General features: G+C 40.2%; 2 protein-coding genes across 2 annotated transcripts; one reads left to right on the top strand and one right to left on the bottom strand.

The window, feature by feature from the left end:
- Positions 1-444: 444 nt before the first annotated feature.
- Positions 445-9,239, top strand: LOC124291768 (solute carrier family 15 member 4-like). The gene is made up of 10 exons (XM_046728840.1): positions 445-589; positions 1,778-1,876; positions 2,296-2,381; positions 3,159-3,298; positions 3,621-3,790; positions 4,652-4,827; positions 5,790-5,976; positions 6,738-6,938; positions 7,659-7,793; positions 8,958-9,239. Exons 1-10 carry the CDS (start codon positions 445-447, stop codon positions 9,215-9,217), a joined length of 1,599 nt encoding a protein of 532 aa, XP_046584796.1. The 3' UTR covers positions 9,218-9,239.
- A 1,286-nt stretch (positions 9,240-10,525) lies between these two features.
- LOC124291761 (alcohol dehydrogenase class-3-like) lies at positions 10,526-21,804 on the bottom strand. Its single transcript, XM_046728833.1, has 11 exons — positions 21,701-21,804; positions 17,366-17,467; positions 16,824-16,965; positions 15,302-15,389; positions 13,655-13,787; positions 13,143-13,229; positions 12,823-12,952; positions 12,368-12,498; positions 12,104-12,239; positions 11,632-11,770; positions 10,526-10,832 (listed from the first exon to the last, which is right to left on the bottom strand). The coding sequence occupies exons 1-11, from the start codon at positions 21,719-21,721 to the stop codon at positions 10,805-10,807; spliced, it is 1,137 nt and encodes a 378-aa protein (XP_046584789.1). The 5' UTR covers positions 21,722-21,804; the 3' UTR covers positions 10,526-10,804.
- Between the last annotated feature and the right edge of the window lie 1,331 nt (positions 21,805-23,135).

Genomic DNA, 23,135 nt, shown 5'->3' with positions numbered 1-23,135 from the left:
TTTGACCTAGCAGGTTTCATATATACTCAACAATAAAGTTAAGGACCATCCCAATATTCAATATTTAAGTATTATATGGATCATAATATGCACTATTAGATATTAAAATAAATTGAGGTGGTCCTTGACTTTATTTGTTGAGTACATGTATATATCTTTTTTCACTAGAGTAACCTTTTCGGTATTTGAAGCCAACCACATACAAATTGTGTAGACGTAGTCATGAGGGTCAGGTATTTCTATTATGTTCTTGTGTACTACGGTAGATCTACTTGTCTTTCTTCCCGAGCACTTATAACTGTTTACCTTTGAAGGTCTGCATAAATACGTTGATAGGTCCCCCGACTCGCAAACCACAGAAAGAAAATACACACAAGATGGCGGCCACCATATCTGCTGAGAACTCGCCGGGGTCTCCCAAAGTGAAACTCGGGTCCAAAAAAGATGTATTCGGTTATATCTCTCCTGGTATGTAACCTGTGTGAGCAAATAACGTACTACAGCGTCGCGGCCAACATGATCCTCTTCTGCACCAGTGTCCTCGACTACAGCAGCCCCGAGGCAGCAACCATCAGCCTCGTCTTCTCGGGTACCTATGTACAGATGTAACTTCACTATATAAGTACCCATATGGAGAATCGTAGCCAGGTACTCGCCAGTCGGCGTTACGAGCGAACGCTTGAATCTCTCGGCGACTCCATCACCCTTCACTGTAAGAAATTTGAAACAGGAACTGGTGCCAAATTAATGTTTTGTTTGAACATATATTTAATTCAGTATTGAAAGGGATTGGGCACAAGTTTTTCAGCTTATTAACGCCCGCTCCCGACATTTACAGGAAAAGAAAAATTAACGTATATGACATGCATGCACTTTACAAATTCACTAACTGACTGTGCACCCATGTTCCTAGACTAATGCTTAGTCTCAAACAAACAAGCCCATTTAAATTGAAAAGGAGCCCCAGGGAGACCAGAGATCCTGAACCTGAGGAAATCTAGACTTGCTTCATTTAGGGCTTTAGCATTGCAGAGAAGGCTTGGCTGAAAATAATGTGGTTCAGGGACTGTGAGACTGACTACCATATTCCGATAACCACTTTGAAATATAACTATAGTAAGTTAGTTGTTCTCGACATGAAAACGTGGACAATAAATTTGCCACTCATGAAAATATCAGTTTTGTCAGATCATTCAAGGGCATGGCATCCATGCATTCAGACAGGTAACCAAGACGGGTTATTCTCTGAAGTTAACAAGCTACATAGCTCCTAGTAAAAACATCTCTAGCAACTGGAAAGCACGATGTGAAGAAATCCGAAAAAGGGCATGGAATACATGATTGTTACTGCGAACCAGGGATTCGAACTCACGACCAGTGGGTCCTTCATACCTCTCAACGGAACCACCAGTAGAAGAAGGCTCGGTCTGATTTGTCAAATATCGATGACGTTGGAACTAAAACAAAAAAGACTGATTACTTTCAGTATTCAGTAGAAATCAGCTGAAAGTAAAGTCGTTTAAACGATGAACGAAGAGTTACAATATTCAGAGTCTTTGTTCTTTGTTTCTGAGTCAAGTCATATCTTTCACAACATCAAATTATACTGTTAAAATAATCTTTAGCCATGCTATAGTTCACGTGCGTTTGAGCATATTGGCATCTAGAACATTTAAGACGTTCATTTTGAACTAGTCCGTAATATATTTTATACAACAGTGTATTTGTTAGATTATATGTGCCGACTTGTGGTCCACTAAATGTACTCTGTGTGTAGGGATAGCGTTATTCCTGAATGTGCTGGGCGGCTACATCGCAGACTCCATGGCGGGCCGGTACAACACCATCCTGGGGGCGGGCCTCATCTACCTCATATGTGAGTTACCTAGCTCACGTGGCACTTCCGTGGCACTCCACTGTTACGAAGCATAGGTCAGACAGCAGAGCCAAAACACTGATGCTGTACATAAACCGACGTACAAAAAAGCACACTTGGTCTTTTGGGAATGTTTTTCTTTAAAAAGAAACCGTAATTTTTTATGTTTTGATCGTGAGCTACAAGTAATGCATCGTTTATCTCCGTGCTCAGCTAAATTCCAATTATAAATAATTAAGACTAGATCATACCACCAGTTATTGTCAACACGGGCAGCCCAGTCAACCTAGTCACCGGGCCAGACCACCCGATCCAGCATGACAATTCCTTTGAACATTTTCTCCAGAACGGTGTACCAGTACCAGTTTTATCACTGTCCTGTTGTATGATATGTTGATATGTTCAATGTGTCACTGCAGGTCTTGTGATGATACCTATCTCTTCTGTGGATTATAAAGATGTGTTCGGCAGGTCTGAGGATGGATCTGCCTATGATATGACATTGGTAAGTGTGGGGGGTAGGTTTGCTATTTTACGAGCGCTTCAGGTATTGCGTATTCTGCTCGTTTGTACCTTAATACAGCTTATGGAAACGGACGATTGACCCCTTGCATTAATGTTTACGATTTACGCAGCCAAATCAAACACATCGTCAAAAGTTACGTGTGTCAGATTCGGCTCCGAACACTCCGTTCAAATGGCCTTCAAGAATCGAATATGTGTCAACTCTTAGTTTAAATCTATATTACTGTGTGCAAAACCAGTCAATGGGACAACGCCAAGATACTTAAGACTGACTGACTGACTGACTGAGTTTGGCTTTACGCCGCTTTTAGCAATATTCCAGCAACATCACGGCGGGGGACACCAGAAATGGGCTTCACACGTTGTACCCATGTGGGGATTCGAACCCGGGTCTTCGGCGTGACGAGCCAACGCTTTAACCACTAGACTACCCCACCGCCCCCCAAGATATTTTATTTAACTGACTGCAAAATATGTCCATTTATTTCGTTGTGATGTCAGAGTTTAATTTTATTACTCATTCACGGAACATGATGGGGAGTAAAGAAAACAAAAAGTTATTTTTAACTTATAAATTATTTGAGTCAATCTCTCAAATAAATGAACAGATGAATACACACTCCTTTTAGCATATGTTGCAAATGGACAAACGTTTTATATTTTTGTAAAATAATTTTCAATAAATTGACAATTTGATTCACTTTATCTTGATGTTACCCATTCACTGTAGTATGTACACTGAATGTTGTATTCCCAGGAGGCGAGACGTGTCTACTTTCTTGGAGGTCTGGTGTTTGTTGCCATGGGCACCAGTAGCATCAGGGCCAATATTGGGGCGTTCGGGGCGCTGCAGGTGCAAGGGCTGGGCGAGCACGCCGTGCAATCCTTCTTCAATTGGTAAATTATGATACAGACAACAGTCTTCCCATATGTCTATGAAACCTGTCTTACCTGTGGCTCACCGCCTCACACTGACATGCAAAAGTAAGTAATTTTCATCTGAAAAAAAAACAACACCCTGAAACATATGGTAGAAATCGAAGTAGGGAATTACAATAGGCTTTATTTTTGTCACCGATTCTTCAAATTTGGAAATATCCCTATATGTTAAACGTTTTGACTTGATCAAACCAAAGATCGAAAGATCTAAATGTGAAACACATGAGGCGGTTACAGGTGTTCCCTATGGTGTTTGACCATGTGACTTGCTGTCTCCCAGGTTCTACTGGGTCAACAATGCCGGAGCTCTGGTCGCCTACTCTGGTGTGGCGTACCTGCAGCAGAACATCAGCTGGGTGTGGGGACTGTCTGTCCCCTTCTTCAGCATGAGTATAGCCCTTGTGGTCTTGGTCCTGGCCCGGGGAACGTACCGGCACACACCACCAGCGGGTATGTACTACACACACAGTGAGTTGCTTTTGACAAAACTATCTGTTGGCGAAAATTATTTCCTCATGGGGTTTTACACAAAGAAATAGTTCACTGGAAAAGCTGGATGTTCTGACCGAGTGAGAGCGAGTGAGTTTAATTTTACGCCGCACTCCGCAATATTCCAGCTATATGGCGGCGGTCTGTAAATAATCGAGTCTGGACCAGACAATCCAGTGATTAACAGCATGAGCATCGGTATGCGCAATTGGGAACCGATGACATGTGTCAACCAAGTTAGCGATCCTGACCACCTGATCCCGTTAGTCGCCTCTTACGACAAGCCTGGGTTACTGAAGGTTCATTCTAACCGGGACCTTCACGGGTCTGGATGTTCTGAAATTACACGTGCTAGTTACAAAGAAATTGGTCGGATAATTTTTTCTCAGAAAGAAATTTGACGTTGTAAATGTGTTTCTTAATCTGCAAATATATTAAAAGTTTGAAATATACAAATATATATTAATACTGTTAACAAAAGTAGAATATAAAGTAGTCGGTTGGACAGTAATCATAATAAAACATTTCCATGTGAATATTATTTTCGCATGCAGGCAAATTTATATTTGTTTTTGTATACAATGTTCATATATATTTCGTCTTTGAAATATTGCAAGTTTCTCACAAGCAGAGAATTAAAGATAATTGGGAAATGGTTAAAGAATACGACAGAGCTGTGCCCAACGCTCCTCCGGTACATGTCGGTCAAAGTGCTTATCGTGATCCTCAGATTTGGTTCCGATTACGCTGATAAGAGGATAACTATCCATTCAATCACTTACTCCTCCACTCATCTATTTACTCTCCCAATTTTTGTTTCAGGAAGTGTGTTGACTTCTGTGTTCAGTGTGTGGCGTAAAGGATGCGGACAGTTTGAAGAGATGAGGAAAACGAAAGGCGGATCCTATGATGACGTCACTGTAGATGGTGCCGTCGGTGTCCTGAGAATCATGCCTGTGTTTGTACTCATGATCTTCTACTGGGTGATATACTCTCAGGTAACCACAAACCTCCAACAATATTCTAATAAGTAAACCTACGTTTATAACGCAACGCGCTTGTAACGAACTATCGGGTATAACGAACTTTTTTCGTTCAGGCCTTTGTTTTCCATATACATGTATCTTAAGGGACCGTTCATAACTTATGACTAGGGGGGATGATGATGATTTGAATGGACAATGTAAATGACCCCCCCTAAGATTTATGTACAAAGTAAGTGACCCCCCGGCATAACATGTACAAAATAAGTGACCCCCCTCCACTTCCCATAATTTTTAAGCAGAATTTTTTATAACATCTATGTACAAAATTGCTGACCCCTTACCTCTCCGGAACAAAATGGGTGGAACCCCCCCCCAAAAAAAAATATTTTAAAAAATCGTCATCAACAGCCCCCAAAACACACCACCCACCACGAAACCGTTCCAAAAAAAAAATAAAATAAAATAACATAAAAAAATAAATTATGAACGGTCCCTAAGTCGAAATGGGTCCCCCCATTAAGGTCTTTATTACCGTGCTTTACTCTGGATATGACGCTAATCCAAGCTGTCTGGAAATGTTGCAATACGCTGTCATACTTAGTTCTATAATATCTATCAGCGCACTCACTGCACTTTTAGTCTCCTGAATTCTGTACTGTATGAGTCCGATCCATACTTGGCAAGTAGTTATTAGTTAATACGCAAGTCTGTTTTTAAAGGGCCTCCAATCACCCGTGTCTCGTAGTATTTACCCCCAGTTTGCCTTTTATTATATTTGCAAACGATCCAACTTGCAATGTTTCTTTACAGCTATAAACTTAAACTTCAACGTAGAACAATTATACAAGCCTTGGCGTCATTGCTGCCACACAAAATCACTTGAAATACCTCTCAAGCTCAAGTATCTCTAGAAATGTATTGGTTGAATGTTATATTAGTGAACAGCATATTTGTTTTCAAATACAATTGTACAGATGATGTCCACCTTCTTCCTGCAATCAGAGAGCCTGAACGTTAAAGTTGGTGACGTCAAAGTCCCCGCCGCCATGTTGACGATCTTTGACATCCTCATCATCCTTGTGTTCATCCCTCTCGTAGACCGGCTGATATACCCGCTCTTCAGGAGGTTGGGTCGGCCCCTCAAACAGCTTCAGAGAATTGGTGAGGCACCCGTCTAATCCATGCCAGTTAATGCAAACCTATCAAGGTATTGTTGAAAGTATTTCTATCTCTAAGTGACAAATGTTTTAGAAAGAACAAAGCATACATCGTGTGAATAATAGTATACAACTGATATACAGTCTAAGTAAACTTAGGCTCAGTATTATTCGTTACACTGCTATGCTGACAGTCAGTGTAGCAGTGTAACGAATAATACTGAGCCTAAGTCTACTTAGACTGAATTGATATAGGGCATCGCGGGAACACTAATGACGACTTTCATTAATAATTAGGTTCTTATCAAAACATGACAAAACTAAACAGACAGAATAAAACAATTTAAAAGAGGGAAAATATAAGCTGCTGTCAGCAAGCATGTTCACGTGAAATTAAAGTAACTACTATATTTTAGATCTATACCTATTGACTGACTGAGTTTAGTTTTACGCCGCTTTTAGCAATATTCCAGCAATATCACAGCGGGGGACACCAGAAATGGGCTTCACATATTGTGCCCATGTGGGGAATCGAACCCGGGTCTTCGGCGTCACGAGCCAACGCTTTAACCACTAGACTACCCCACCGCCCCTATACCTAATGAAACTGTATGTACAATTTCATCAAAATATCTTACACGTGTAACAGAACAGATTATGCGGAAACTGACACCCCCGTTAAAATCCAGAATTTACCACACAACCTAGTTTCTATTCTGTTAATTTGTCTAACGAGATGTGTCACCCACTTTACTCTCCCTGCAGGGGTGGGTCTCCTGCTGGTGGGGGGCTCTGTGGTAACGGCAGGGGTGGTGGAGATGTACCGGAAGCAGGACCTCCAAGTCCATGGAGCCGTCGTTCAGGTGCTTGGAGATGAGAAATTCAACGCTTCTTCCATGTCAGTGCTTGTGCAGGTGCCACAGTTTGCATTAGTCGGTGCAAGTGAAGTGTTTGCCAGCATTACAGGTGAGTCGTAATTAACAGCAAATGAATGTGGTGAGGTGTGTGGACAACCGAGGCATTACATGGCAGACAGTGAAACCCGCGTTATATCACGACGGTCTACAATATGGTCGGGCCTGGACAGGGTAAACCATATGTGAAGTAAAGTGAATGAATGTTGTTTTGCGCCCCCGTTATTAAGTACGTTCGTAGACTATGGTTATTCCTGGTAAGGACTGGTTCCAGCAACCAATGCAGGTTAATGGATCGGATGGTCAAGCTCGGTGATTGGCTTTATTATGAGCACATCATGAAACACCTAGCGGCGTAGCGTTTGATACCTCCCGTGGAGTAAGACAAAGATGTATCCTAAGTCCCGTACGTTTTGTACTTTTTATTAATGAATTTTCCACTGAACTGTATATGTCTTGTAACAGTGGAGTGTTCGTTACCCAGGCGTTTTTGCTCTCAGTATCAATCGCTGCGTTGGTTAGTCTTAGATCGATTATTTACAGATCGCCATAACAGCTGGGATATTGCTTACAATTGCGTCTGCACCAGGCAAGCCCTAGGCCTATGGGTACAATGGCACACATTCAGGGTACAAACAAAAAACCCGCCAACGCAGCACAATGATAAGTGAATAATATGTTCCACTACACTTTAATACTGCGGTATGGTCATTATGTATTGATATATTATTAATCTTTTTGGTTTTTGTAACTTTACCATGTCTTTTTCCAGGGCTAGAGTTTGCGTTTACTCAAGCGCACCCTTGTATGCAGGGAGTTCTCACAGGGTTTTTTATGATGACCTGGGGACTTGGCACCTTTGTTTCATCGGCCATTCTTAAAATAGTTGAAGTAGCCACGAAAGACGGTAAGTTGTGATGCAGTGCTTGTGTGATTTATTGACATCGCCAGGGCAACAGAGAACATTTTTATTTTACCGGGATCAACTGCACACAAAAGAGAGATATATCACTGCCCACAGATATAATCCATCCAACTGAAGCACAACAGTGGCCCGTGTTAATGTAATGGAGACTAACTTTAACATAGAGAGGATATTATATGAGTGCCCATGTCATACTATGTTTACGACACGAGTGCCTAAATGTTGGTATTTCCCGAGCGAGAGCGTGGGATATACCGATATTTAGGCACGAATGTCGTAAACATAGTATGATATTGGGCACGAATATAATATTCTGTTTATTACCGAAGTCGTCAAATTGAGAAAAATACACCCAAATCTACTTTCAAACATTAGGCTATACCTGTCGTCGCCTATGTAGAACGCAACGTCATAGAAGAAACGTGACGTCATAGCATTGTTCATGACGTCACGTCACCATGACAAAGTGATATTTTGCCCTAAGGCATCGTATGAAAAATATGAACCCCGATATTTTTGTCCTCGTAGGTAATAAATCCTATTATCACCTTTACTTATGCTTTTACATGGACATATGTTTCCAACGACCTGCTATTGTCCGACATTGTTATAAGCCTTTCTTGCTGTTGCACGCCGGGTGCAGCAATATTCAAGCTTTATCATGGATGACATACGGTTTCTTTCGAGTGGGGTAGCAGAATATACATGTATGGGAGTTGATTTCAATGTCAACTTGAACTATATTCCAGTTATATCACAGCACGTCAAATTCATTTCGGAAGGATCCTCGTAGATATTTTCTTCTGTGAATTCTCGGATATATGGTGAAATCAAACCAAGGTTTACAACCTTGGCAAATCAGTGAATCGAACCAGGGATTCTTCAAAGGGACGCAACTCTGCACAGTCAATTACAACGTCATACATAGGTCGGCTGTCAGAATTCCCAACATCCATTAGCTATCATTCAGCAGACGGTCTCACTGGCACCAGTAACGCTACATGCTATTATAGTAACGCTTATTCAACAAGGAGTTATAACATTCGTACCGTTAACGTCGCTTTGTAAGGTGGGTCCACACCTCTGTAGGCGGTGTAGTTGACGTATTATATGTACTCATACATATACTGACAATTGCTTATCCAGATCCGTGGCTCCCGGACGACATCAACAATGGAAAGGCAGAGTATCTGTTCTTCTTGCTGGGCGCCATGATGTTCGTCAACTTCATCGGCTTTGTTCTTGTAGCTCGCCGATACAAATACGCCACCTACCACGCCGAGGAAATTGTCGCTGCAGATCAGAAGGGCGAGGGAGCGTGTGTCGACAAGAACGTCGTCCGCTGCGACGATATGAATGTTACTTATCCAGAAAGTCGAGTGTGTCAAGGAATAAACAAGCACTGACCTGCTTCAGATTCCGACACAACGCTGTCTCATAATTAAACCACTGTAAGTAACTCTTACATATAACGTGACCTTTCTCTTGTTTGCAAACAAACTCGCCCATTCTGAAATGAAAGCAACGAATTTCATATGCAATTTGTTTAGTGGACCATGCAGGGTGCGAGGAATGGTTGTTGCCGAGGGATGACAGAACACCCAACTTGCGATTCATGGTTTGCCGGCACCATAGGGGGCGTGTCACGCTCAGAGACCTTTATGACTTTCTAACGCTGTTTGTAAGCGGGACACGCCCCTACCGTCAGCATCATCTCCACCAGCATGTACACATTGGCAGTCAAGCAACGTTCGGGTCAGGGGTGTTGCTAACCGAGTTCAATTTAAATATTACCTCATAATGTAAACAAGTCATCGCGCGAGTGCGGTTTCGGATTAAGAAATTCGACAAACATTGTAGTAAGCGAGCCTTGGTGACCTAAATACGTGTTTATTCCGTATAGGGTATATAGAATATTTAATCATGCCAAACCACTGCTTCTTTACAATATATTATTCTACAATTATATGGCCACAAACTGTTCTTAAACACCCATGAATGTTCTATTAATACACTGCCTCAAAACCACAGACCTAATTATGATGTCGGAAAAAGACAATGTCAAACTCAGTGTCAGTGATCATATTTCGTGGATTGCAGCTCGATTTACAAAGTCGGTAAACGACCACAACTGCGGTCAAGGTCACACCTAAGTGTCAGTAGACCAGGACAAACGTTACTCCATATTGTCACCTCAACTTCACCTTGACAGACTTTTTCTTGAAGACATAGTAACAAAACTGGACATGCAGGTAGACATCCTTGTTGGGTGTTCTGCTCTCGTAATTGCTTCGTTCAAACATTTCGGATGTATAGCCAGGGATGCTACAGGATGTCAAACCCTGTACACCTGAATAACTTTCTCAACATACTTCAATCTAAAGCCTAGTATTTTCTCTGGTGAATTTTAGCTGCCAATGATGACTCTTTTGGAGCACATGTTTCTGGCAAATCTACTATCCCATGATCGTATACCAAATTCATCAATATCCCCCCGGACACTACTTCATTGGGGAAAGAAATCAAACAGGAAGGACTTCTTGATCTTTTTGTCAGAACGTTTTCAGTGCTGATAAATTCTTTATCATTCCACCCCACATTCACAGGATACTGCAATCCCTAAGGGATGTAACTCTCCACAACAAATAGATTATTCTTTGAATACTTCACACAGAGAAGCATACACTGCAGAAAACATGACAGAACAAAACAAAAGTATTTACAGCACAGTTTAATCCAGTTCCTCTGAGTACTATACTGTTGTAAGAAAGAAAGTCCACCGATCCACACGGAGAAACACAATTTCCACCTGTTGTCCTGATTGGTTCTCATCATATAAATCATTACAAAATACATGTCATGAATGCATGAAATCCTTTTTCTGTATTAACCATTAAAGCAGCACAATTGGTTGTATGGAGTGAAGTTGGCAGAAGTCACATGGTGTTGTCACATTACGCAGTCAGCTAGGATATTTTAGAAGCCATCTGGATCTAGCTCAGTGTCACCACAGAGCGTATACTGCAAATCAACAAAATATAAGATTATTTGGTGTGAGATATTTTCAAAACATGTTAACCAGTCATTTCTACTCAGTCAAGTTTAGTTTATTTTCTTAAATATTCATACAAAGTGTTTGCTAGCACCTAAAGTGTTCAGCCTAAACTTGAATACAAAAGTAACACCATGGAATATGTAAGACTAATAAATCTGAAATGATAGGTTTCAGGACAGTCTATTGAATCTCCTATTTAGGTCTGTAAGCCTGGTGTCATCAACACTGGTCCCATTGTTCACTGTACTAGACACATGGCAAAACAAAAGTTTGAAGGAGTATTTGAGCATGTTCAAAATGATGACGATAGTTTAATTATATACATATATTAGTCCTCTTTCAGTCTTAATATTTTATATTACTTGTAGAACTGTGTCATTTACTGACAAGGCAGCGCGCCCCATTCTACAGAAAGTAAATACCAAGTTTATCATAATTGCATTAAAGCCTTTTCCTTCTTCTTATACCTCACAACACTGACCTCCCCAGCTCCCTCCATGTCCATGGAAGAATAATCTCTGTATCAAAAATCCTTGTACGGCTGGCATTAGAATAAATTATATGCCCACATAATTTTGGCGCAGTTCTGTTTCATGAACTGCTTAAAAAGCTGTGTATAATTAGCTTTTACTCTTTGTATGATCTCAAAGAGTCATGCCCCATAAGTTTTGAAAATGACACGATAATACTACATTGAAAGGGGTCATTGTCTGTTTCTTCGAATTCTTTGCAGACCACTAGGTATTATGACACAAGCATATCTACCTTTTGCCACTGTGCATGTAGTCAAAGGCTGTGTTGACCTGCTCAAGGGGAAACGTGAAACTGACAAACTCATCCACCTTCAGTTCCTTCTTCATGTACTCCAGCACAAGTTTGGGCACACTGTCTCGACTCTTCCAGCCTGGTAACACAGCACACAGTTGGAAAATGAATTTTCTTACACAGTTGGAAAATGAATTTTCTTACAAGTTGATGGATGTCAAAACAGACACAAATTATTAATAACAGTCCATTTCAGTGTTGTTTTGGTACAAATCCTAAAACTGTTGGTCAAGCACTACTGAGTATGAAGATCTCTAACAAAATGTCACTACATACAAACAGTATATGGAAGAAGTTGGTATCCAAAAATTGTGTCTACTTCGACTATGAGAACAAAAATTTACAAACACCTGAGTGTATGAGAGAGAAAGAATCTCAGAGTCTACCCACACATTCAGAAGCTACAACTTACCCCCGAAAGCTGACCCTTTCCACACACGACCAGTGACCAGCTGAAATGGGCGTGTGGAGATCTCCTGTCCAGCAGCCGCAACACCGATGATGGTGGACACACCCCATCCCTTGTGACAAGACTCCAGTGCAGCCCTCTGGCAGAAACGATTAAAGGGTTAGTGAGTGAGTGAATGTTTTTCTGTAACATTTCTGACCCCTTTGCTATTTGACTATCTCATATTTCAAAAACAATTCTTACACCTTCCATACATTCAAAACTTACCATAGTTGCCACGCTGCCGATACATTCAAATGTATAATCAAGACCACCATCTGTCATTTCCACCAGAACCTGCTGGATGGGACGTTCATGATCTTTGGGATTCACAAACTCTGTAGCTCCGAACTGCCTGGCTACAAAACAATAGGAATCTCTCAGTCATTGTCAGCCAAATTAGAAACAATCAGAGAAGATAAGACTTTTTTTCAAATCCATCATAATTAAATTCCACTGTGTCGTCTTTTCCAGAGAAAGGAGGTGGTAAGCCTAGCAAACTATCAGGGGGACTGACATGCAGTTAACAAATCTCTTGCAACAAGAAGGGGATAATAATATTCCACTGAGGATCTGGTCATTCCCAGGATTACCCAAGGGAATTGATACAGTCCTTATAAAACAGCCATCATTCTTAGCAAATGAACTATCAATATGATCAATACGATACAACATAAGTTTACCAGTCTCGAACTTGTCCGGGTTGATGTCAATGCCAATTATACGACTGGCTCCTGCCTTCTTGCATCCCATGATGACGGCCAGACCAACAGCGCCAAGACCCCATACAGCACAAGTGGAACCAGCATCAACCTGAAAGGTTCAATAGCCAGGTCAAGAAACTTCCTATGACTACACTGTTCATTTCTTGTGGCTAGTGACTAGGTGGTGAATAAACCATAATAACAAAGACAGAATTATCAGATGTCACAGTTCATATGAAAGCTCTCATTTTCCATAATTATACATAATAGCTACAGTCATCTTCCAGGTTCAAACTCACATTAGCAGTGTTGAGGGCAGCACCATATCCAGTGGATATCCCACACCCAAGAAGGCACACTTTGTCCAATGGGGCTCCGTCATCAACCTGCACACACAAGAACCACCACTATACAAGGGGCACACAGAACAATCAGCTTTAAGGGGGACACAGAACATGGGGCATTGCATAATGAAAAGTCTGCTGAGAAGGACTCCTAGACCTTGTGATGCTAATGCAGCACCTGACATATGGCCTTCAATCTAAGCACCTGACAAGAATGAGGCAGCTTGTGTTTCCTCATCAATCAGCAGTGATGGACAGAACAGTCATAGGCTTCATAGAATACTTAAGGCCAAGTCCAGCAAAAATTAAATGCACTTGGTTAACAATCATCCATATATTTACAAGTTACAACATACTTGTAATCATGACAAGGGACAATTTAGTGAAAGTAGATTCAAAACCTTTGAGGCACACAATGCAAAATAAATGACATAATTGTTGTTTTTGTTGCTTTTAAAAACAATTACCTTGGCAACTGATATTTCAGCAACAACAGTGTATTCACTGAATGTGCTGGTGCCCATGAAGTGGTAGAGTTGCTTCCCCTTACAAGTGAACCGGGACGTGCCATCGGGCATTACTCCAGCGCCTTGAGTAGATCTTAAATATATTCCAAACAAAATGTTGGTTAGATTTTATCTCTATACAAGATTTGGGACCATTCATAATTTATGGCTGGGGGTGGGGGGTGGGGGGTTTATGATGATGGTGGTGGTGTGTGGGTCACCCATTTTGTTCCGGGGAGGTGAGAGGGTCATCAATTTTGTACAAGTTTCTAGGGGGGTCAGCAACTTTGTACATACATATATTTTTAAATTATGCTAAAAAAATATTGGAGGGGGGGGAGATTGATTTTGTACATGACATTCAGGGGGGGTCACTTACTTTGTACATAAATTTTAGAAAGGGATGGGGGGTGGGGTTATATTCACATTGTACATGCTTCTCCATATAAATCATCATCATCAAACACACACCCACCCACCACCCGGCCCCCCCGCCGGACATAAATTATGAACGGTCCCTTAGAAACAACTGTCTGTTATTCCAACACTTTTAAAAATCTGTAATACTAGTCTAGGCTAATGTTGGTTTTATAGAGGTCAGTGAGATACTAAGTCACAGTTAACAATGGTGCCAAAATAGCCAGACTCTCAGCTCAACAGTTCTTGCTTTGTCTCGTTGATGCTGCTGACCAAGGCAGGGCAACAACAAGTACCATTTTGTGGCCAGGAATTGTACCATCAACCTTCCACTCCCTCGGACATTACCCCACCAGACCATTCAACACTACAATTAGGACGTTTCCCTTCATACCCCATAACTTTTGCTTTTCTAAAAATCAGCAAGATAAGATGTTTGGTTGGGACAGAGGATGTATTCATTTCAACATGTAACACTGTAAGGATACTGAAACTAAAAATAGACTGTCATGTTGTCTAACTGTAGATAGGACATCTGGTGTTAACCATCACCAGATGTGACCATGTATATATAATCTCATTAGGGTTTGTGATATTGAAAACTGTCCAGTGCACCTGTGAGTTACATTATTAAGTGGAAAGATAAATATCTACCACAATATAACTAGGACATCTTTTCCAGGATTTGTGTCCTTTCAACCTCAAGAATGAAGTGATCTAATTACTTCGTGTACTCTATGTTAAACTCTTCCAGCTGGTAAGATGTTAGTAAAAGTCATGCTGAACTTTAATATTCCTAATATTATAGTCAAACTGTGAACATAACAATGATACATATTCTATGTTGCTGGTTGTTTCATTTTCACATTCACATTCACAGTCCATGTGTATAAATGGGGAATGTGGGAATTGTCCTCCACTCTCCTCAACCCATGTTTCTTCAAGATTTGAAGTCCTTTCACAGTCAGTTTAACATTTCCTTGCCAGTTATGACAGATCGAGGTTATTTTCCAAATCCATTATATTAAGATCAGGGATCAGTGTAGTCTTTACCCAAGATTGAAAGAACAGAAATATTTTGAAACACTAGTTACAGGGAATACAACTGGTGTGTCAGGATACAGACCAATAAGAAAGTCACAATTTATTTTCATATTGTGGAAAGGTGTTTTGTCTCCACCCTTTTCTTACCTTATTTTTGAGCACAGATTGGTTTTGGTGCTTTTGCAGAACTTGCAGTCATAGCACTGAGGAATGTAGCACGGAATCACATGGTCGCCTGAAACACAGTACAGTGGGTGAGGTGAGGTGAAGTGGGTTTTAACGTCTTGCTTCAGAATATTTCGCTCATATGACGACGTGCATGCGTGTGTATATGTATGTGCGGCTGCTTGTACTAGCCCAGACCTAAGCAGGTTTTATAGTGCTAGCTCACTGAGATACCATGCTGCAGTGAAGCATGAATACCCCACTTATACCGACTCCGAGCCGACCAGTCCTTTTTGTTGTACCCATTAATGCCGAGCGCCAGGCAGGGACCAACAAGTACAATATTTTAACGTCTTTTGGTATGACGCGGTCAGGGATCCAACCCGCGACCTTCCGCTCTCCAGGCGGACGCTCTAACCACTACACCACGGAGGCGGCCCAGTACAGTGGGGATTTCAGTACAACAGGGTCTAGAATTGATGGGAGGACTACACCTCCATCAAAGGTCTTGTAAGGTGAACACTGAACCAACTTTGCTTGCCTTATCTAAATGGAGACTGTCAGTTCTTGAACCAGTCAGCTGTCAGCTTTCTAAAATCATTTATATACTGTCCAGGGTGCCGTTGTACAAAACAACCTTAGCGCTAAGACTACCTTAAGTCTATGTTAAGGTATGGGAGTTACGGTCACCTTAGAGCTAAGATCGCTTTGTACAACGGCACCCTGATTTGGAATTTTCAATTTTCACCAAAATACAACATGGTACACAAATACTTATCTGAATGTGTTCCCACTGGGTGTATATGCCACAGTGCTCAGGAATTAATGGTAAATATCGACAACCAAATAATTGAGCAGTTTTATTTATTTACACTCAGAACAAGTATCTGTCATGAGTTTACCCCTAGAACTGAGACTTTTGAAGTTTTCATGCTGATAGGTATGTCTGAAACTAGGGGTGGGTATTGCAGGGAATTTTCGTATTGCGATATATTGTGATGCGAAACCTTGTATTGCGATATGTATTGCAATATATTGAAAGAAATTGTTTTTGACAAGAAATTACTTACAATCGAGTTAATGCTTGATTTATAAAGCAAAAACACAACAAAATCACAATGCTTGATTAGGCTTTAATAATAACTTTTAATCATGACAAAATAAAAATGTAAATAATGTTTGGCACAAATGAAACAAGGACAGGAACAATCTAAAAAACGGAAATATCCGAAGATGTCCGAGTGTTACGAAGTTTTCCGAATGCATGTCAAAATACCGGTTTTCGATCAGCGTATCGCAATACGTATCGTTTTCATGTTTGAACCGATAAATACCGGTAAACCGGTTATATTGAGCAGCCATCTATTAATGTCTCTTGGTATGAAGCAACTGGAAGGCTATACAAGCAACCTTCCCTTCTCTAGTCTCAGATGCTCTGTCCAGTTCTACCCACTAGACCACGCAGGCTGTCAGTAGTAGAGGAACAGTTCCAACGAGTGCTTACCTGGCTTCACCGACGTGACTCCTTCACCCACACTCTCAACTATTCCTCCACCCTCGTGGCCAAGCACAACTGGAAACAGACCCTCTGGATCGAAGCCATCAAGCGTGTAGGCATCTGTATGGCACACTCCAGTAGCAAGAACCTGTCCAAACAAGTCAAACGTAGTAGATTAACCCAGGGTTGGGCATAGACTCACACATCCTTGACACATCTGACAACTTTGTCCTAAACCCATTCAACAGAGTGTGTCATTAGCCTCTTGTATCAAACCCATTTGACAGATGAAAATGCTTAATTCTCCTAAAAAGACTTGTAATAAACCATAGTATGTATGTTTTAAATTTGTTTTTAATGCATTGCAACTTTCTTCATGTATTTGTTTTTAAATTTGTTTAAAGCATTTTCTCATATTTTATGTTGAATTTGTTTGATAAACTGAAAATGTTGACAAACAAAGAAGACATGTGAGGACATGGCCAAACACAAAATGAACTCCTGATCTTATCCAACATAAACCTTGCTTCATGTCATGAACCACTCACCTTTACTCGTACTTCTCCTGCCTTGGGTGGCGCCACCTCAATGGTTTCTATTGTCAAGGGCTTCTTGGCCTCCCATGCCACGGCGGCTTTGCAGGTTATTGTCTGTATCAAGGAACAAATGACTGAAGGCTCATAACATTCAGATTAGATACAGTGGTTTACTGAGGTCAATCTTCAGATGCCCTGTGTAATTTCATTGATAAATTATGAGGTAAATAGTATTTGTGATGCATTCTGATGCCAATAATTCACTGGAAAGTTCTTGTTTGTTGTCTACAGTGAGTGAGTGAGTGAGTGAGTGAGTGAGTGAGTGAGTGAGTGAGTGAGTGAGTGAGTAGTGAGTGAGTGAGTGAGTGAGTGAGTTAGTTTGAGTGAGCATTCAGCAATATTCCAGCTATTTGGCAGCGGTCGCATTCAGCAATATTCCAGCTATAGGACAGCGGTCTGTAAATAGTCGAGTCTGGACCAGATAATCCAGTGATAAACAGCATGAGCATCGATCTGCGCAATTGGGAACTGATGACATGTGTCAACTAAGTCATTGAGCCTGACCACCCGATCCCGTTAGTCGCCCTTTACGACAAGCATGGGTTGCTGAAGATCAATTTTAACCCGGACCTTCATGGGTTGTTGTCTACAGGGACACACATAGTCACTATTCAGTAGTATGGCTAGTGAAAATGTAGAGGGACTAGTTGTTTTCTTACAAATACAGTTAAGCTGCAATAATGACAAAACATATCAGCAGACTAGTTAAATATGGCCAATGGTGTTAACCATTAACAACTGTAGTTTGTGATGAGTTTGTGAAATCTGACACAGATTCTCCTTATCAGGTTGTCCTAGATCTCAACCAACCATATCTGAAGGTCAAGTGGTTTAGCAGCCATCTTGGATTGAAGATATCTATTGCTTTTGATTGTGATATCTATCACAAAGATGTTAGAGACACATGATTTTCTGATCACCATACCTGTACATATCTGCTTTCATCTAAACCAAAAGTGACATCATCATACCAAAGCATTTATTATTTTGTTACAAAAACACATATGGACATGGGAACTTATATCAGAAAACGGATACACAATTACATTCATTTGGCATAATTATAAAACCAGATTGGACATCATCATGCTTTTGAATTTCTAGAAGGTGAGTGAGTATGGTTTTACGCCGCTTTTAGCAATATCACTGTGGGGGGACACCAGAAATGGGCTGTACACATTGCACCCATGTGGGGAATCGAACCCAAGTGATCTGTGTGACGTGTGAACGTTTTAACCACTAGGTTACCCCAACGCCCCTAGAAGGTGAGAATTTATGGATGTCAACTTGTCTATTATGAGGAACATAATAAAGAAGTTGACCTCCATAAATTCTCCCCTCCTTTTATGAAGTGTATCAGTTCTAAATGCTGTTCAAAGACATAATTTCTAGAGGAGGTAGTGATGTAATCTCAGTAGAATTGCTTCAAACCTATGTGACTGTTCGAGCTATATATTTTGGTACTTATTACCAGAATAACAATAACTTTTATTATATAGGTAGTATTTTTCCTGTATCACGATTGGTCAAAATACCGTCACATGATTGACTACAAAACACAATATTGACTTGAGTTTTCTGATAACTTACGATATTGACTTGGGTTACTAAAAATAGACAAGGAATCCCGTACGAAGGGGCTTCCCCCGCTTTTCAGCCAATCAGATCACTCGGATAGATGGCACAGTGTGTGCATTAAAAGTTTATGTTAAAACCCGTTTCTCTTTCAAAATATAATAAAACAATTATAGACTCTTGCAGAGGTCGATATCGGTTTTTATTGACCTCTACAAGAGTCTATAATTGTATAATATTAATGCTGTTGTTTTCACAGATTAATAGATATCAGTTGTGTCTATTAATGATTCTCTATATCCACCAGGGCCCCGTTCCACAAAGCTCTAGTAAGCCTAAGATCTCGTAACTTTCCTCGTAGCACTCGTGGCCCCAATACTGTAACATAGGAGGTACGAATACTACGAGAAAAGTTACGAGATCTTAGGCTTACGAGAGCTTTGTGAAACGGGACCCTGTATAGGACACAGTATTTCGCTTCACTTATAACTCTAAGATTCGTACAACCAGTGAAGGTAATGACAAAAGTATTACTGTTGTATTATATAATCTTGGGGCATCTTGAATCATTCATTACTAACATCATATATTTGAGATTAGGAAACCCATCATCATCAAAAAGTAATTTAGTTAGCCAATAATGGGCAATCAATTAATGTATTGGCGGTTAATCCTTTGAAGGAAGGACGTTGTTTTTACAAAGAGACTTTGCGAATCTACATACATAAACACTACCTTTTGACAAATCTGCTGTGCAGGATAAAAGCAATTAATCAATCAGCGTGTTATCGGTTAATCCTTTGATCGATGTTTGTTTTGTAACTCAGCTGATAATTCCTCTTACTGCACTTCCATGCGCATATTACATAAGATGTAATACATTTGCCACATCAGACCTCAATTTATAATGATGAGTATTTACTCCAGACACAAGAAATCCAAAATGGGAACCTTTGTCGGGTAATCTAAGTGTGTTACCACTAATTATGCCTGTTATAAATTCATTAACTGACCATCAAGTGAATGATGACAAATAACATGTGTAGGTTTACCACCAAACAAGGGTTACAGCAAGAGAGTAGTAATCGCTGTATTGCATGCAAGTTTGATTGCCTGAAAAAAAACCCAAACTTATGGGCAGACACTGTTTTGAGGATACGAACGGAACTTCATTGTTAAATAAGAAATATATATAAGCATTTGCTGTGTACTTAGTTAAAAACTGTATATACCTATGTACCTAAGAAAAATTTCAGATTTATTTTGCAATGGTGAAGTGGGGTTGTTTAGTTTATGGATTCAAATATCCCGGTATCAGGGGTTTTCGACGATGTAAGACAAAAACTTAATTTTTATCTGTAATATCATTTGAAGTTTTAATTTTACTAACCTTGGGTGTTAAGGATGTTTTCATCTATTTCACACAAAAATATCAAGTGTTTCCTACAAAAATAAGGTTGATGACATCGTATCTGTGAAACTGTTGCCGTTCGCCACATGCGTGGATTTTCTATGGGTTTTCGACGATGAGCCATACTTTTCGCTCCGCACTGCGAAGGAGTGTTGTGATAACGTGGCTCTCTATTTAAATATTGCCTGTCACCAGTCACGAATGATCTTACTGAATTTTTGCTTGCTATTTTTTGTTATAAAGGCAATCGATTTTGCATCTGAAGTGGTATTAACAATCTTGGGTAAATAATATTGATGTTTGTTTGCTTTTTAAACAACATAACTTCCAGTTTTCAATAGTCAGTAAAACTTCTCACGACAGTGACTGGGCATCTGCCCTGCCGATGAAATTGCTTGTGCTAACCAATCGCACACTTACTCCCCAGATATAGAGCCAGCAATGCAATCGTCGAGAACACCAGAACGTCGAATTCAGCTCGCTTTGTGATATATCAAATGTGTGTTTTTGATATGGCATACGTAATAGACATCATATTTTTACATGATTAAATATTGAGGTAAAAAACACAGAAATAGGATCAAATTGGATCAGTCACTATACCATCCAAACATTTGAAAATCTGAAAAAGCCTACACTGCTGGGATACTTTATTACAATCAGACAAGAACTACCCAGGATATTTTCAAATAAGGGCATCTGATGGGCATCCACCCTTACTAATGTCCCACTGATTAGGTGGAAGAAATTCTGCCAGGGTGGACAGTAGCCCAGCCCCCGTGTCCGTCACGGTCGAGGGTGCAGAGGCTGACCAGTTTGCAGCTAGGTTTCGTAATTAGACTGTTGGCTGGAAACAATAATCGCTCTGGATCAGTGGCCCTTTAACAGTGTACTAACTCACATTAATGTACAAAATCCAGTGGGCGGACACGCAGCGGAAGCAAACAACTAGTCATTGTTCATTTACATACACATTATACTTTAATAACAATCGAACAAAACTTCGGGGACATACATTGTTTCAGATTCAGGCAATTTATTGACAACTGAATGTTAAATATTAAACACTGCATTTGGTTTGTACACAGAAACTAGCCGAGACCGACAAATACCGGTGACAGCGACTAGAGATACACTACTTCACGCTATCGGTGGAATATCTGCATCAACACGAAAGCACATGTGCAAACCGCGTTGGTCTTATGACTGCAGCATATCTAGCGAGATCTTTCACACAACTTTAACATTTGTCATGATTTGTTTCACGTCCTACCGACAGTACTCAATCGTGACTACATTACCTTCCCAACTGTGTCGGCCATGTTGCTAGACTCTATCTCAGTCCACGTGTGTTGGTTATGATTAGTGCCGTGTGCAGCCGCCGGCAACTTAAAAGAGAAAAGTAGGACTTGAACTGGAAACTGGACCGTTTCTACCTGTATATAGGTAGGACAAGACAGTCTCTACCTGTATGTATGTAGGACAAGGTGGAAAGAAGTCGGTCAGGAACACTCACCCCAACAGGGATTGGGATAGACAACTTTGACAATGGGCCATTTTCAGGAATATTAGCCATTTTCTGAATTTAGAATGGGCCACTGCCCTTTTATCAATAGTAAACTTCAAAATTTTAATGGGCCCTTTTATAATCTAATGTGCATGGCCCCTGCCTTTCCCAATCCCTGGCCCCAAGCGCTGATGCATATTGTTTTAGGATGAAGCGAGAATTGCGCTTATGTGGTAGATTTAATGGATCTACCTATGGCTATAATTACACAGAAATGTAGAATATCAGTTATCTCTCGGATGGTATACATTCAAGTGTAAATACTTAGGCGTAAGGTGTCCGAGATTTTGTTATGCGTTAAAAAAACCCAGTAAATTTCTCCGCTTTTTATCCTGCACAGTGCGACGACTCTTTCAACTTGGTATCTTTAATACCGAAAGTGTGTGCGGACAGAATACTGCCTGATATCTGAACGACGTAAGTATATATGAAATGGATTTGTGTTCTTATGTATAACGTTATAATCTTAAAAAATCTTAAAAATGACTCGCAATAAATGTCGAAAATGGATTTTCCTCTATGACGTCAAACGACGACGTCATAAACGGATAAAGATAAGGGGCATGCTCTTTCGACGGAACATACAATGACTGATTTTGCCATTTGAATAATGTCCTGTATAGATCGACAATTAGACGGTTTGACTTTGTATCTTAATGTGAACAACACGCGCACCTGTTTGACATCAATGTAACATAAATGAAAAAGAATATTTCACAACACCCGAATATATCTTTTAGGATAAGACTTTTCTTTGTTTAGGATTATGTGGCTATTTCTCTTCATAATATACAATGAAAGATGCCAAAAGAGAGCTCTTTTTGTATGGAACTCTCAGAATAATTATGTACGGTTTGTCCCAATTGAGACATGACATGGTTCATATTTGTTTTTACAATTTTCATGGAAATATAGTTACAGTTTGATATCCTGTCATCACAATATTTTATAATCGAATTTGAATTGATAGTGAATCGTAAAACGTTTGTGACAACAGCGCACCTGGCCAATCAATACACATCATTGTTTTGTCTATAAAACGACACAAACAAATTTAATGAAAAAGACAATTCCTTTCAATATGTGTGCATATACATTTCATAAAATATATAGGTTAAATTAAACCGCTGTTCATTACCCTGTTCATATGAAACTTCAATATTGGTCCC

The sequence above is a fragment of the Haliotis rubra genome, unplaced genomic scaffold (assembly GCF_003918875.1).
Source record: "Haliotis rubra isolate DU_JTF1 unplaced genomic scaffold, ASM391887v1 Scf5, whole genome shotgun sequence".
Lineage (NCBI taxonomy): Eukaryota > Metazoa > Mollusca > Gastropoda > Lepetellida > Haliotidae > Haliotis > Haliotis rubra.
This window is presented reverse-complemented; position numbering and strand designations above follow the sequence as displayed.

Bases quoted from the DNA above. Each gene is read 5' to 3' on its own strand.
- LOC124291768 (XM_046728840.1), top strand. From the start codon at position 445: ATGTATTCGGTTATATCTCTCCTGGTATGTAACCTGTGTGAGCAAATA. The intron at 3,791-4,651 runs GTATGTACTACA...TTTTTGTTTCAG, and splicing joins CCGGCACACACCACCAGCGG to GAAGTGTGTTGACTTCTGTG. The intron at 4,828-5,789 runs GTAACCACAAAC...ACAATTGTACAG, and splicing joins ACTGGGTGATATACTCTCAG to ATGATGTCCACCTTCTTCCT.
- LOC124291761 (XM_046728833.1), bottom strand. From the start codon at position 21,721: ATGGCCGACACAGTTGGGAAG. The intron at 15,390-16,823 runs GTAAGCACTCGT...ACTGTGTTTCAG, and splicing joins AGTCACGTCGGTGAAGCCAG to GCGACCATGTGATTCCGTGC. The intron at 11,771-12,103 runs GTAAGTTGTAGC...CTGTGTTACCAG, and splicing joins GAAAGGGTCAGCTTTCGGGG to GCTGGAAGAGTCGAGACAGT.